Source organism: Cylas formicarius, unplaced genomic scaffold, assembly GCF_029955315.1.
Source record: "Cylas formicarius isolate icCylForm1 unplaced genomic scaffold, icCylForm1.1 PGA_scaffold_9__14_contigs__length_23061073, whole genome shotgun sequence".
NCBI classification, from domain to species: domain Eukaryota; kingdom Metazoa; phylum Arthropoda; class Insecta; order Coleoptera; family Brentidae; genus Cylas; species Cylas formicarius.
Window position 1 is genome coordinate 15,698,206 of NW_026844365.1, and position 14,991 is coordinate 15,713,196.

General features: G+C 37.4%; 1 protein-coding gene across 1 annotated transcript in view; it reads left to right on the top strand.

The window, feature by feature from the left end:
* LOC132707116 (axotactin) overlaps positions 1 to 14,991 on the top strand; it is a 52,387-nt gene that overhangs the window by 14,584 nt on the left and 22,812 nt on the right. Inside the window, exons 4-13 of the mRNA XM_060678809.1 lie at positions 856 to 1,075; positions 1,315 to 1,450; positions 1,504 to 1,782; positions 2,732 to 3,958; positions 11,802 to 11,970; positions 12,025 to 12,204; positions 12,256 to 12,473; positions 12,797 to 12,970; positions 14,387 to 14,612; positions 14,673 to 14,923. Of these exons, the coding sequence (XP_060534792.1) occupies positions 856 to 1,075; positions 1,315 to 1,450; positions 1,504 to 1,782; positions 2,732 to 3,958; positions 11,802 to 11,970; positions 12,025 to 12,204; positions 12,256 to 12,473; positions 12,797 to 12,970; positions 14,387 to 14,612; positions 14,673 to 14,923 (3,080 nt within the window). The remainder of the gene's footprint in view (positions 1 to 855; positions 1,076 to 1,314; positions 1,451 to 1,503; positions 1,783 to 2,731; positions 3,959 to 11,801; positions 11,971 to 12,024; positions 12,205 to 12,255; positions 12,474 to 12,796; positions 12,971 to 14,386; positions 14,613 to 14,672; positions 14,924 to 14,991) is intronic.

Here is a 14,991-nt window from a genome sequence, read left to right on the forward strand (position 1 = left end):
CCAGAATGTTTAAAAGAATGCTTACACTTTACATCACATTTTTGTTTTATTTTGTTTAAGGGTTAAAGATTAAATTAACTTATTTTCGCTTGTAGAACTTGTTCCTTTTTTATTGTTTTTTTTTTGTTTTGCGATTATTTGGCGCATATGTGTTGTTTTCGTTTTGATTATAATTGCTATGATCACGAAATCAATTACTATTTAATTTTTATATATTACCTTTTTATGATATTATCGTATATGCTAATAGAAAGAACCAATAATAATAATAATAATAATAATATTACTTATAAACGCAGCTTTCTTAGTGACGAAAAAATTGAAGATTTTGATTTTGTTTTTCCACCGATTTATTTTAAAATTATTGAGCTTCATTTTTCAGTCGAAAAATCGAAATGGTGCAGTGTTTCGAGTTTCTTACACCATCATCCACTTTAATTATTCTAATGGACGACATATTGGATTTTGGTTGTGTTTAATGTCGCTTTTTATTATCTTTTTAATGAGATAACCGTTGAGCTACCGTTCCGAAATATGATAACAAGCCTCATAGGGTTGAATAAAGATAATTAAAATTTGACAATTTTTTAACTCTCATTTATGTATACGGGGTGCGATAAAAAACTTATCTTATACAACTGTATTTTTTAAATGGCAATTTATTTAAAACAGTAAAGCAAAGACAATATTTTATATTTGTTAAAAATTTTAATGCAAACTGCAAAACACGAATTTAAAGAAAGTTCATTGTTCTTTTTGACTTACTGTGGAGCAATTTTAAGGTGCACAACTTTTGTTAAAGAAAAATAACACATCCTTTAATTTTTTCTTTGACCAACTCGATCTTGCTTACAGATTATGTAGACAAATTTCGTTTCAATTTCGAACGCGGCTACCCCACGGCCTCCTGGTCTATCACAACGTCAAAGTGCCCACCGGCATTTCCCTCCAGCCTTACGCCCTCTACGTCATCGTCCAGCAAGGTCAACTGAAGGTCGTGCACGTGTACGGAAAGCACTCCACCGCGCTTACCGTCGGCAGGGGGTTGAATAAAGACCAATGGCATTCTGTAACGGTAATGCGTCACCATATATGTTTCTCTTACGTTTCATCAGTTTTGTGGCCCCGTGGTTCGCCGGATCTCACTCCACTTGATTTTTTTATATGTCGATATTGCAAAAATTTTCTTTATCAGCGAGTTTTCGAGACATGTTAATAAATATTTCATCTTCGACAATTCCATGATGGTCACTTGTGTGCACATTCTTTACAATTTTTTTTTGTAGTAACTTGGGGTTGGTTCCCTTTTTTTAGGTTAGAATCGATGTGCACGCCGCCAAACTCACGGCGATGGTCGACGACCTCAAGGAGGAAACCGACCTGAAGGGGTTGGACACGGAGAATAACTACGGAGTTACGGCAAACGTTACTTCGGTTATTCTCGTGGGAGGTACGCGTCTCTGTGACCTCTATGGTAGGATCTCGAATTAATGAAATTTCCAGGTCTAAGTTCCGAGGAACGTCTACACGGCGTCAAATACATCATCGAGTCGTTCGTCGGTTGTATCAGAGACGTGATTCTGAGCACTGGCAAGTCTGCTTCGGATTTGCTGCAAATCTCTCCCCTGATTGCCACCAAGCACGAGAACGTCCAGGAAGGTTGCGTAGATAGGTGCGCCGAAAACCTTTGCTTCAAGGGTTCTAGGTGTGTGAACCATTACAACTCTGCCACGTGTGATTGCTTCGGCACCAACTACGAAGGCGAATACTGTGATATTTATAGTGAGTGACTCGACCTTCTCTATTGACTCTTCTTCTCTTACTTGACTTAGTCAAGATCTCATAAGCAGAATTATATTTATAGACTCAGTGGTGTAAAAGCTTCTAAACCATTTTATAACACCCGCTATCAAAAGGACTAGGCAAACATTTTTTATCTCCTTAACATATTAATAAAAACAAACGATCGTCGTAGCAACTTCACTTTTTAAAAAATAGAACACCCCGTATATTTTTACTCAGCATGCATAACAATTTCAAAAATATGTAGTTTGTCGGGATTGAATTCAGCCGTTTTTGACTACGATATTCAAAAGAAGAATTCAAAAATCGACGTCAACATGACCCTGCAAAAGAAAAGTGTTAGGTATATTTATTAGCAAAATGAAGTAACAAGTTTCTGATTTCCAAACCGCAGTGCTTGTTGTTCTCTTGATACTTTTTATCTCATCAAATCAACGAAAGATATTCCCTAAAAGTATATGTTATCCGAGAAATGGTTGCTGATATTTACGTAGAACTTGCGATAAATTTCCATTGTTTAAGGCAAATAATTTGATGTTTTTGCCATCAAAGCTTGTAAACAATGTTTTTCAAGTTATTTCAAATAAGAACTTTTATTTTAGGTAAAAATATCCTGAAAAGTATACATAATGTTCTACTTAAAAATAATAAAGCTTATTTATGTTTATTGGTACGTTCAGAAAAAAGTATTTGCCTGTTCCCTTTAACAAACTCTGATGGCCATATTTTATATTCTATACTTCAAAAGGATGCTATGGTCCCTTAAATAACTAAATATTTTTTGGTTTGTTCCGGTGATATCAAGGATGATTGAATGCCTGTCAAGGAGCAATTTTGCCTATACTTTGAAACCCCCAGACCAGACCAAAACTTTGTTTTTAATTCAATCTTACCCATAAAATCCAAAGATTCCCACTGTCTATTCCAGCTGCCACGATCTTGACACTCCGAGGATCCTCCTACGTCTCGTATAGAGTCTACGACTGGAAAGACCGCGTCCATTCCTCCCTGACACGCTTCTCGGTCATGTTCAAAACCAGATTCGACGATTCGGCTTTGCTGTACGCCGCTGGCGGCGAACACGGCATTGACCATTACATCGCCGCCTCCATATACAACAACTCCGTTTACGTGGTAATGGATTTCGGCGAAGACCCCATCACGGTTCGTCTGGGACTCACCCCGGACTTCAAGCTGCATCAGTGGAACAATTTGACCATCTTCCACGAGCACGACAAAGTCCATCTGGTACTGAACGACGAATTCAAGACGATCAACATCAGCGGCAATCCGCTGCTTTACATCGACCCGGAGATCTACATCGGCGGTGGGCCGGAGTTGCAGAAGAAAACCGGCTTGAAGTCGAAAAACAACTTCGTGGGGTCGTTGAAGTACGTCTTCTACAACGACATATCCATCATCTACGAGCTGAACAAGAACAATCCCAAAGTGCACTACATCGGGATTCTAAGACCAGAGTTCTACGAAGCAGACGTTCAGATCATACCGATCACGTTCCCCTTCTCCGCTTCTCACATCTGGTGGCACAACAACCACACCGATATACTGTCCTTGTCGTTCCACTTCAAGGCCAGCAGTAACTTGAGCGTGCTCGCGTCCAGCGAGGCCCAGACCGGCCTCTACTGGGAGGTGAGGGTGGTGAACGACGAAGTGAGGTTCGAGCTTTCCGACGGCATCAAAAATACGTCGCACCTGATCAGCGTGAAGAAGACGCCCGGCATCTGGCACTACTTGAACTTATCATACGCGAACGGTGAGGTGAACGTGACGGTGGACAGTCGTGAGAAAACGGATAAGATCGGCAATCTGACGTTCGCGATCGGTGATAAAATCAAAGTGGCGGCCGGATCCAGATCGAATTCGGGGTTTTTGGGGTGTATGCGTGATATCGCGGTGAACGGGGCTCGGTTAGAGCCCAGAAGCGTGCTCCAAACCGAAAGGGTAGTGGGTGAGGTGACGTTGGACGATTGTCGGTTCGTGGACGCGTGCTTGAGGCCGAACACCTGCGAACACGGCGGTAAATGTTCGGTGAAGGAGGACAGGCTCACGTGCGACTGCACGAATACCGGCTACATCGGGACGAACTGTCATTTCGCGTTGTACAGGAAGACGTGCGAGGAGTTGGCGCTGTTAGGTGAGAAACGTTTGATTTTTGTTTTTGTCGAATAATTTTAGAAGAACATGCCAATTTTTCTGTGGGCAAGGTTAATATTTGAGTTAGAAAATACTTCAAATCTAAAGAGTGGACTACGGTTCAAAATAGATAAATTTACTTTTTCTATACTAAGTAGCACTTTGGTATAAATAACTAAAGTATTTACTACAATTCGAATGCCAGATAATTAGATTTTAAGACGAAAATGATGTGCGGCGTGACACCTCAATAATGATTTATCTATTTGTTTCTAGTTAATACTTGGTTGCGCAGTGCTAAGCTCAGTATCATATTTTGGAGTGCGAAAATTATGATATGATTTAGAAAATATAACCAACTTTGCGGAGAGGCATAATTATATGTGGACAACAAACCTATTCAAGTTGTAGAGTCTGTTAAATGTCCGGGTCTACATATTGAATGGAATATGAAGTTTTTGATTTGAGATTGTTGAATTCAAATAAATATGTATTGTTGTATGACATGAAAATACAGTTATGTAAGAGTTTTTCTTTCTCGTCTGTCTTACTGCAATTTTGTTTGTTACCTCTGTTTAGACACTGTGACCTCTTATCTACAGAAAATTCAGAATACTTGTTGTCGCTTTGTTTCTAACTTACGCAAATTTAACTATTTAGCCGGAGTATTCAAGAAATTAAATTGGTTACTAATAAAAATTATTGTCAAGCACAACTAAATATTTGGATGACAAATTAGAATTTAGGAAATCACGCTTACTATGCCATTACATCATCATTAGATCATGTTCTTAAATCAAAGTTTCTTGGTCCGTGCAAAACTTTTAGCTTTTATTTTCTTATATTTATTTATTTACTTCTTCCTGGGCGAAATAGCTAAATTATAAAAATAAAGTATAAATTTAGTCTTAAGGGCTTTGCCCTTTGCAAACTTTATGGCAGATGCTATTTTACTGCTCAAATTTATATTGTAATTTTCATCATTTATTATTAGATGCTAGGTTGGGGTACTTTTTGATATTGCGTTTGTTCTCTCTGAACACATTTTACATTACCACAAGTTTATTTAATAATTGTGACAACTAAACTATTAACCAAAAACCAATGATATTCAGGCTGTCGTGACATGTGTAACAAAGTATAAACTTATCAAAACCTGCTCATTCCCAAAAGGGATGGGATAGATGCAGCACATCTTAAATTATTTGGTACGGATTTAACATTATAGTATTGTAACTGCTAGGGAACTACCTTAAACTTATAGTAGTAGTACCTGCTTTGTTTTCATTCATACGACTCAATGTACCACAACGCACAACCAACTAACGAGTCGAAGTCTCAGTTTCAATCTACTTTTCTTTTTTTTCTTCTCTCTTCTCAAAACCTCCGAACCTTAGAAAAGTATTTGAACGAAGCCTGATGAAACTGTTACAGTTAGGAAGGGAAATTGTAAAGTATATTTTTTCTTTAATTTTTTGACTTAACAGGACAATATTTGTAAAAATTGTTTTATAGATGACCTTCTTCTAACGCGTCATTCTAAACCAACAAAATTTCTAATGGATCCACTGCATTTATGGCTATGTCAAAATCAATCTTCATTATGTCTTGGACGCGAGGTAATAAGCTATTTCGTGTTTATAACGAAGATGAATTTTTCTTCTAAGACTTTCAAGCTACCACCTACTCTCGAAATACCTTCTGATTATCACGGTTCAGTGATTTCACTAGCCATGACCGTAGCTACATCAGCTTCACAGTTTACTGGCAACGGCTTATCTGGCGCCACGGTTGAGTGCTCACATCTCTAGTATAAATAGCACCGCTGATCTGACCTGGCTCAGTTTCATTTTGACAATCGCTGAGTCAAGTCGCTAGAATGTACAAGCTGTTGCCGTTTGTGAATTTCTTGGAGGAGCCGTTCCCGAAGTTGCCTATCGAGATGTGGTGCCTGATATTGCGATTGTTAGATCCAGTGTCGCTGTTAGTCGCAGTGAGGTGTTGCAAGCTGTGGGAAGAAGTTTGCCGTGGGGATCCGCATCTGAAGGAGACTGTTGCTGCTGCAAAGAAGATGGAGACGCAGGAGAGATTCGATATTTTAACCAAATCGACGACGATGGTTACACGCGAAGATGTATCGAGGATATTTGGCAGTAACGTTCAGAAGAAGGTCGAGGTTAGCAGAAAGATGCACCTGCTGGACGAGCACAAGAGGAAGGGGAAGAAACTCGTCGGTCCAATTCGGAGGAAGACTAATGCAAGATGCAATCCTTATCGAATATAAATGCAAATTATAGTGTTTATGTTGTGAATATTTTGACTGAAGTGTATTATAAAATGGTTTTGTAAATAGATAAAAATTAAATGTAAATAGTGTAGTTGCTCCTGTTTGTATTGTATGGAATAGTTTTGTAAAGATGAAATATTTAATTGTATTTATTTGTTGTAAATAAATGTGTGTTAATATAAAATGGCTTTCAATTTAACCAAAACCATTAATACTGCAACTTATATATATCTCGAAAGGTTTTGAGATTTTGAAAATGATGATATTTCAACAGTGGCGCCTAGTTCAGTCACTTAATGCAAGATAATGGCGTGTAATACTGAATTCGTTTACAAAATAACTAAAAAGTGAGGGACAAACGAAGGTCACGTAGAAATTATGAACTGAAATTTCAGATATTTATTTTTATCATTGGTCTATTGGTCTCTAGGTTCAAAAACTTCAACACCTATTTTACCTAGCTAATACATTTCTGTCCATAATAAACAAAACTAGGGTGCTCTGGAAGTGTTTCTAAGAAGACTACTACACACACAAATTACAATATTACATTATTATTATATTGTATTTATTTGCTTTGCATTTACGCAAAAGAAAACTATAAATGGAAATAAGTCTTATTTAACAACAACAATCAAAGAAAAAGTAAATGATATTCAAGGCTGTTATGACATATATAAAAGCAAAGACGAAACATCTTATAAAATTGTGAAATTGTGCTCATTCTCAGAAGAGGTGTTGACGTATGCTACTAATTAAAAATAGACACTACATTGTAGGGTTTTGATTACTTCGGAACTCTCATAAGTTTGTAGTACTAGTATATACGTTGTTTTCATTCATACGATTCAATGTGACACAATAATCTATTAACTTATGTCCTACTGCTTCATTTTCGATTTTCCTTTGGATTAACCAAACATTATAAAAGTACTTAAACCAAGTCTGATGAAGAATTTAAAATGAAGAAGGTACCTTGCAAGATGTTTTCTTTTCTTCTTTTTTTGGCTAAACGCCATAGTCCACATCCGTCGAAATTGTTTTAAAATATAAACTTGCTCTTATTTTAACGCATATTTCTAAAGCAACTTTATGCACTGCATGTCGTAATTAATCTTCATCATTTCTTGGACTCGAGCTTAGCGGATATTTTGCGTTTACAATGAAGATCTATTTTTCTCATCAAATCAATTACGATTACCACGGCTCAGTGATGTCCGTAACCATAGCTGAATCAACTTCACAGTCGACTGGTAATGACTCATGCGGGGTCACGCTTGAGTACCCACGGCTCTGGTATAAATACCAGCGCTGATCCGAGTTTTCATCAGTTTCATTGTGGCAATCGCTGAGTCAAGTCGCTAGAATGTACAAGCCGTTGCCGTTGGTGAATTTCTTGGAGGAGCCCTTCCCGACGTTGCCTATCGAGATGTGGTGCGTGATTTTGCAACTATTAGATCTAGTGTCGCTGTTACTCGCGGTCAGGAGTTGCAAGCTGTGAGAAGAAGTTTGTCGTGGAGATCAGTTGAGGAAGATGGTTACTGCTGCCAAGAAAATGGAGACACAGGAGAGATTCCATATTTTAACCAAATCGACGACGATAGTTACCCGCGAAGATGTCTCGAGGATATTTGGCAGAAACGTTCAGAAGAAGGTCAAGGTTACCAGCAAGATGCACCTGCTGGACGAGCACAAGAGGAAGGGGAAGAAACTCGTCATTCCAATTCGGAGGAAGAGTATTATAAAATGGTTTTGTAAATAGATAAAAATTTAATGTAAATAGTGTGGTTGCTCTTGTTTGTAATTTGACAAAATTTTATTTTGTGTAAAATACTTTTGCAAAGATAAAATATTTAATTATATTTATTTGTTGTAAATAAATGTGTATTAATATAAAATTGCTTTTAATTAAACCAAAACCATTAATACTGCGACTTATATTTCAATATCTCGAAAGGTTTCGGGACTGTTTGGAAATTTAGAAATTTTGCTGATATTTCAACAATGGCGTCTAGTTCGGTGATCCACTTAAAGCAAGATGGTGCGGTGTAATATCGTTTTCGTTTACAAAACTAAAGAGTGAGGGAGAAACGAAGGTCACGTAGAAATAATGAATGAAATCCACTTGTCTCCTCACCAGTTTGGCAATAGAGTGAGTTTCCCAAAGTGGATGATTGTTCATCCACAAATTGGACAGCGTAAATAAAACCATTTTAACACTTATTTTACCTAACTAATACATTCCTGTCAATAATAAACAAAACTAAGGCGCTCTGGAAGTGTTTCTAATAAGACTACTAGACTATACACACACAAACTACAACATTACATTATTATGTTATTGCATTTATTTGTCTTGCATTTATGCAAGAGAAAACTATATATGATATCTTTTTTAACAACAATAATCAAAGAAAAAGTAAATGATATTAAAAGCTGTCGTGACATATATAAAAGCAAAGACGAAACATCTTATAAAATTGTCAAATAGTGGTCATGCTCAGAGGGGGTTGAATCATATGCTCATAAATTTGTAGTACTAGTTTATACGTCGTTTTAGTTCATACGACTCAATGTGGCACAATAATCTATTAACTAACGTCCTAAAGCTTCGGTTTCGTTTTTCCCTTGGATTTACCAAACACTAGAAACTTACTTAAAACCAAATCTGATGAAACTGTTAACATAAAGAAGGAAGCTTGCAAGTCTTTTTTTTTCTTCGTTTCTCGACTAAATACCATAATACCAGTCCACATACGACGACATTGTTTTAAAATATAAAGTGTGGTCTTTTTCTAACCCGTCCTTGTAAAGCAAGTTGATGGTCAACAGAATTTCATTGGGTCCACTGCATGCAGTAATTAATCTTAGTTATCTCTTGGGCGCCAGTTTAGATGGTATTTTGCGTTAAAACTCATCAAATACCTTAATATTACCCCGGTTCAGCGATGTCATTGGCCATCACTGTAGCTGAATCAACTTTACAGTTGACTGGTAACGGTAACACGATGGTCTTATTCTAACGCGTTATTCTAAAACCAGTTTATGGCTCAATTTCCAACGGATGGCATTTATTGCTACGTCAGAAATTAATCTTCATTATGAATGGACGCTAGGTAGTCTTGCGTTTATAATGAAGATGAATTTTTCTTTTAAGACTTTCAAGGTACCATCTACTCTCGAAATAGCTTCTGATTATCACGGTTCAGTGATTTCACTAGCCATGACCGTAGCTACATCAGCTTCACAGTTGACTGGCAACGGCTTATGTGGCGCCACGGTTGAGTGCTCACATCTCTAGTATAAATAGCACCGCTGATCTGACCTGGCTCAGTTTCATTTTGACAATCGCTGAGTCAAGTCGCTAGAATGTACAAGCTGTTGCCGTTTGTGAATTTCCTGCAGAAGCCGTTCCCGAAGTTGCCTATCGAGATGTGGTGCCTGATATTGCGATTGTTAGATCCAGTGTCGCTGTTAGTCGCAGTGAGGTGTTGCAAGCTGTGGGAAGAAGTTTGCCGTGGGGATCCGCAGCTGAGGAAGATGGTTGCTGTTGCCAAGAAGATGGAGGCACAGAAGAGATTTGATATTTTAACCAAATCGACAACGATAGTTACCCGCGAAGATGTCTCTAGGATATTTGGCAGAAACGTCCAGAAGAAGGTCGAGGTTACCAGGAAGATGCACTTGCTGAACAACAACAAGAGGAAGGAGAACAACTTCGTCGGTCCAATTCGGAAGAAGACTAATGCGAGATGCAATCCTTATCGGATATAAATATCAATAGTGTGTATAATTGACTAAATAATTATCTATAGTCTAAGATCTTGTGAATTGTGTATATGGGATTCTATTGTAAATAAATGTGTGAATATAAATCTAAGTTTTATTTAACAAAAACCCAGTATTCGTGGTGGCCTATATTTTAATATCTCGGAATGTTTAGCGGATAGTGGTAGTATCCACATTTCTGCTTCTACTTTTGCTTGATGATACCTCAATGATGATTGGTATATGAGAGAAGACTCATTTTACCTAGCTAAGACATTCCTGACAAAAGTAAATGAAACTAAAGGTTCTGCACTGAAGCGCATTCAACAAATGTACAGCATTGCATTAGTATAGCATTGAATTTATTTGCTTTGCATTAAAACAAACAAGCTAGAAATACAAAAATAGTAATTTATATTGTAATCTTAATTTGTCCATGAATCCCAAAAGGGGTGGAAAAGATGCTACACATGTTGAAGCATATGTTCCGGTTTACCTCGAAACTACCTTAAATTTGTATCTATTTAGTTTTTATTCATGCGTTTAATATGGTACAACAACCTATCAACTAGACACTCAAAGCTTGAGTTTTGATTCCTCTTTGGATTTTCCAAACATTAAACCAATGATGTAATTGTTAAATTAAAAAAGAGTATTTTTTGTTTCTTTTTTCGGTGAACACCATGATGTTAGTTTTCTGTTTTACAACGTAATGTGCCAATTTCACTACCGTCCTTTTCTTTTGCGGCTATGTTATAATTTTTTGGGACCAAGTTTCTGGAAAATTTTGCTTTTACAATGAAAATAAATTTGTCTTCTAAGACTTTCAAAGTACTTTCCGAGTTTCACGGATCAATGTGCTAACTAGCGGTGACCGTAGCTGAATTAACATCATAGTTGACAACGGCTTGTATCAGGTCACAGTTGAGTGTCTACGGAACTAGTATAAATAGCATGGTTGATCTGACCTGCCTCAGTTTCAATTTAACAATGATTGAGGTTACCAGAAAGTGCAACACCTGGATGAGAACAAGAAGAAAGAAAAGAAACGTGTTTGGTCAATTCGGAGCAAAACTAATGCGAGGTGCAATCCTTATCGGATTTAAATGTCAATACAGAATGTTTTTGTAATAATTACATATATTAATTAGGATTAATTATCTAAGATGTCTAGTTTAAGTTGCTCGTCTGTTTTTTGGCTGACTTTTGCATATATGCTGATGTAAATAAATGTGTGTTAATAGAAAGTTGCGTTTTATTTAGCGAAAACTGTTGATGATGCCACTTACATTTCAATATCTCAAAATTACGCTGATATTCAAGCAATGGCGTCAAGTTCTGTATTCCGCTTATTGCAACAATGGAGTCCGAATAATACCGAACTGTTCATTCATAAAATAATTAAAGTCAGGAACTAATAGATAAAAATTACATAGTAATTTTGGATGAAAATCACCTTGTCGCTATGTCGTCAGTGATGTAAGAAGGAGGGCCAAGAGGGATTTGATAATTTATTTGGTAGAAATGTTCACAAAATGGGTCGATATTACTATGGAAGATGCACTTCAATGTATGAAACGAAGAGGTCTCTAGGTCCAATTCGGAGCAAGACTAATGCAAGGTGCAATGATTTAATTGCAAATCTTCAATTTTTCGCATATAGGTCTCATTTGAAAAATAAATACATAGATGTATGTTTTTTTATTGAATTGTTTAAATCGAATGCTAATGTCACATAAATACGTGAAAGCATGCTTTATTACGCTGCAACATTTGATTTGTTTTCAAGGGTATACCAAGCCCGATGTCTATCTTATCGATATCGACGGTAACGGGAGATTCCCACCAGCACACGTTCGATGCGAATTTCAGAGTATCGAAGAGTCCACTAAGACCATCGTCGAACACAACCTCCCCAGTCAGATAGACGTGCGATCTCCTTCGGAGAAAGATTTTAGGTAACACCCTCGTCGACACTTTTTGGCAGTAGCCACGCAACCGTTGAAGTTTAGTTTCAGCATTAAATACAGAGAATTTAACGCCGACATGCTACAAGAACTCGTTTCCCACTCCTTGAACTGTAGCCAATACATTAAATACGATTGCCTCAAAGCTCCTCTCGAGTTGCATTCGGCGACTTGGTTCATAAGCTCCGCCAATCAGACGGTCGACTTTATAGGCGACGTCAAAAGGTTTGGGAGTTCCCATCGAGTAAAATCGATCACATAACGAATCTTATACAGGGGTACGTGCCCTTGTTCCGTAGGAAGGAAATGCGAGAATCCTCAGCAGTGGTGTAACTGTGACGACATTAACGACGACAAATGGAACACCGATGAAGGATATTACACCACCGGAGATAGTTTGGGTATCACCGAGATGGTGTTCCTGCAGCAGCCGGACCTGACCGAGGACGCCTTAGGAAGGATTACCCTGGGACCACTCGAATGTGTCGAAACGAGTAAGTTTGCCGACCAGTAATCGTGCGCATGTGACCGCAGGCTTTCAACCGGCCATTATTTTAAGTGTTCTTAAAATTTACGGAGCAATTCTAACCTTCATTATGATTCATCATCCAATTGTCGGACGCTTAGTTACGAGAGGAAATACAAATTAAATCTAATGAAATGCTGCTGCCAAACCAGTCAAAGACCTCGTAAGGGTCGTGCTTGTCTTAAAAATGTACTGCGTTGTCTAACGAAACGATTAAGAGAAGATTGCGTGGGCAGCAAACGCGATATTAATAAAATAATAATAAAATTGGGAGGATGTAATATTTTTCAGATACACAACGGTATGTCGTGACTTTCACGACGAGCCAGTCGTACATCGAAGTGCCAGGGTGGAGAAAGGGCGACCTGGCGTTTTCGTTCAGGACCACCGGAAAGAAGGCGATATTGTTGTATCAGCCTCCAATCAGGCCCAACTATCCGAGCTTTATGGTGGCTCTGACTAGCGGTAACGATAAATTATTATTTCACGTCACATTAACTACTATACTATATCGATATTGCTAGAGTCTATCACAAAAATAAGAGATTTCTTTAGATTTTCCGGTTTCTCCGTTTATTGGTGCATTTGAGGCCAGACAAAGATCGGGTTGTTGTGAAAATGACCTAACCACTAAGAAATTGAAGATTGTCAGTCAATTGTACCCTAACTTGCCAGAAACCACTAATGTGGTTTCTGGCAAGTTAGGGTACTATTAAGGTATAGTATATCTCAAAGTATGTCGTATTGCTTCCGTTAGCTTCGGACCCCTATAAATCTTATGGACGGACTCTAATATTTATATTGATTTCATCTTCGTTTAGCTTCTTTTTCTCTTCGCTTTGACGAAGAGAATATAATTTCCTTCTTATTGTCATTTTCACACTTATTATTATTTTCTTTTATATAATTCTTAATTAGTAATACTATTCCTTTACAACATTTGTTTAATAAAACCTCTAAACTTTCGTACATATTTTTCACAATCTGTTTTGAATTCAATTATTAGTTAAAACTGTAGCAATATGGATGAGTAAATTATTTATTGATGGGTTTGCGCAATCGATGAATATTTAGTTATTATTTATTATTTCAGTGTCGTCTTTGGGGTCAGAATAACTTTTATTTAGACATGTCCGGCACTGTTTTAAAGGTTTTATTACTTTTTGTTATTGTGGAACTTTTATGTCCCTCGATAATTTTTGGTAACTTGTTTTGTTGTCAAAGAAAAACCTCTCATCACCACTAATATTACTGCAAAATTATAACAAAATCGGACCAAGAAAATGTTCCGAATGTTAAGACAACAAATACATTTTTCTTTGGCACCTTTAAAAGTCGACAACCTGTAGTTACACTTCATATATAATAATATTAATATACGTAAATGACTATTTAATCAACATGACAAAAAAAAGTTTATATAAACATATATTGTTTATATTCTAAATTAGAGAACACATTATTTATTATTTATTTATTAAAAATATTTGAGTTAACTCGATGCTCGAGTTTTTTTTGTGCAGTGGTATTTAAACTGAAATATGGAAATCTATCTACAGAAACTTCTATTTTTACATTGAAAATAACTTTCTAAATATTTGGCTATATGTACTTAAGGACCAGCCTATGTGTTAGAGTTCATACTACGATGGAAGGCTTTTGTCTGTAATATTGTATTGGTCCAAAAAACAGTAAATTTTTCCTACTTGTATTACGTTTCGTCTCACATCAGTTTGACCACATTGCACTCCTTTCCAATGATGGAATTCTGCAAACCATTTAGTCTATAACTACTTGGTCACGTCGTTGTCCTTAGAATACTTAGTGATTAAGGAATGGTTCATGTTAGCTATAACAACTTTGCTAACTACTACTTTGTAGACTTTCAGCTGACCTTCAATTTCACTTTGAACACTGGCGTGTCGAAGGAATTGGTAATAGTTTCCGGTCGCCGACTCAACGGAGGTGAATGGCACAAGCTCTGGATCGATTACAACAAGTACCACGTCCGATTCATGATCAACGAAGATTACCAAATGGTCGACTTGAAACCGGAGGAGGAATTCGGCCCGTTTGAGGGTTCCATGTTTATCGGTGGCGCACCATAGTAAGCCCCCAGACTCACCAAATTTCTAATAAAGTTGCTCTAACGATTACCACCTTTTAGTGATCTTCTGGACCCGAAATCATCGGTGCATCAGGGATTGATCGGCTGTTTCAGGGGGTTGGTCGTGAACGAAGAAATTTTAGACATTTATAGCTACATGAGCGTTCACCTCAGCGAAATCATCAAGGATTGCAAGCCATCGTGCGTTCCCAATCCTTGTCAAAATGGCGCCCAATGTCGGGAGCTTTGGAGCACGTTCGAGTGCGTGTGCCCCAATCCTTGGGCGTACAAAGGGGAATTTTGCGAAATCAGTGAGTCATTTTATTAGTCTTCTGGATATTCTCCAAATGGGAACAATATGAAAGCTATGAAGCACTAT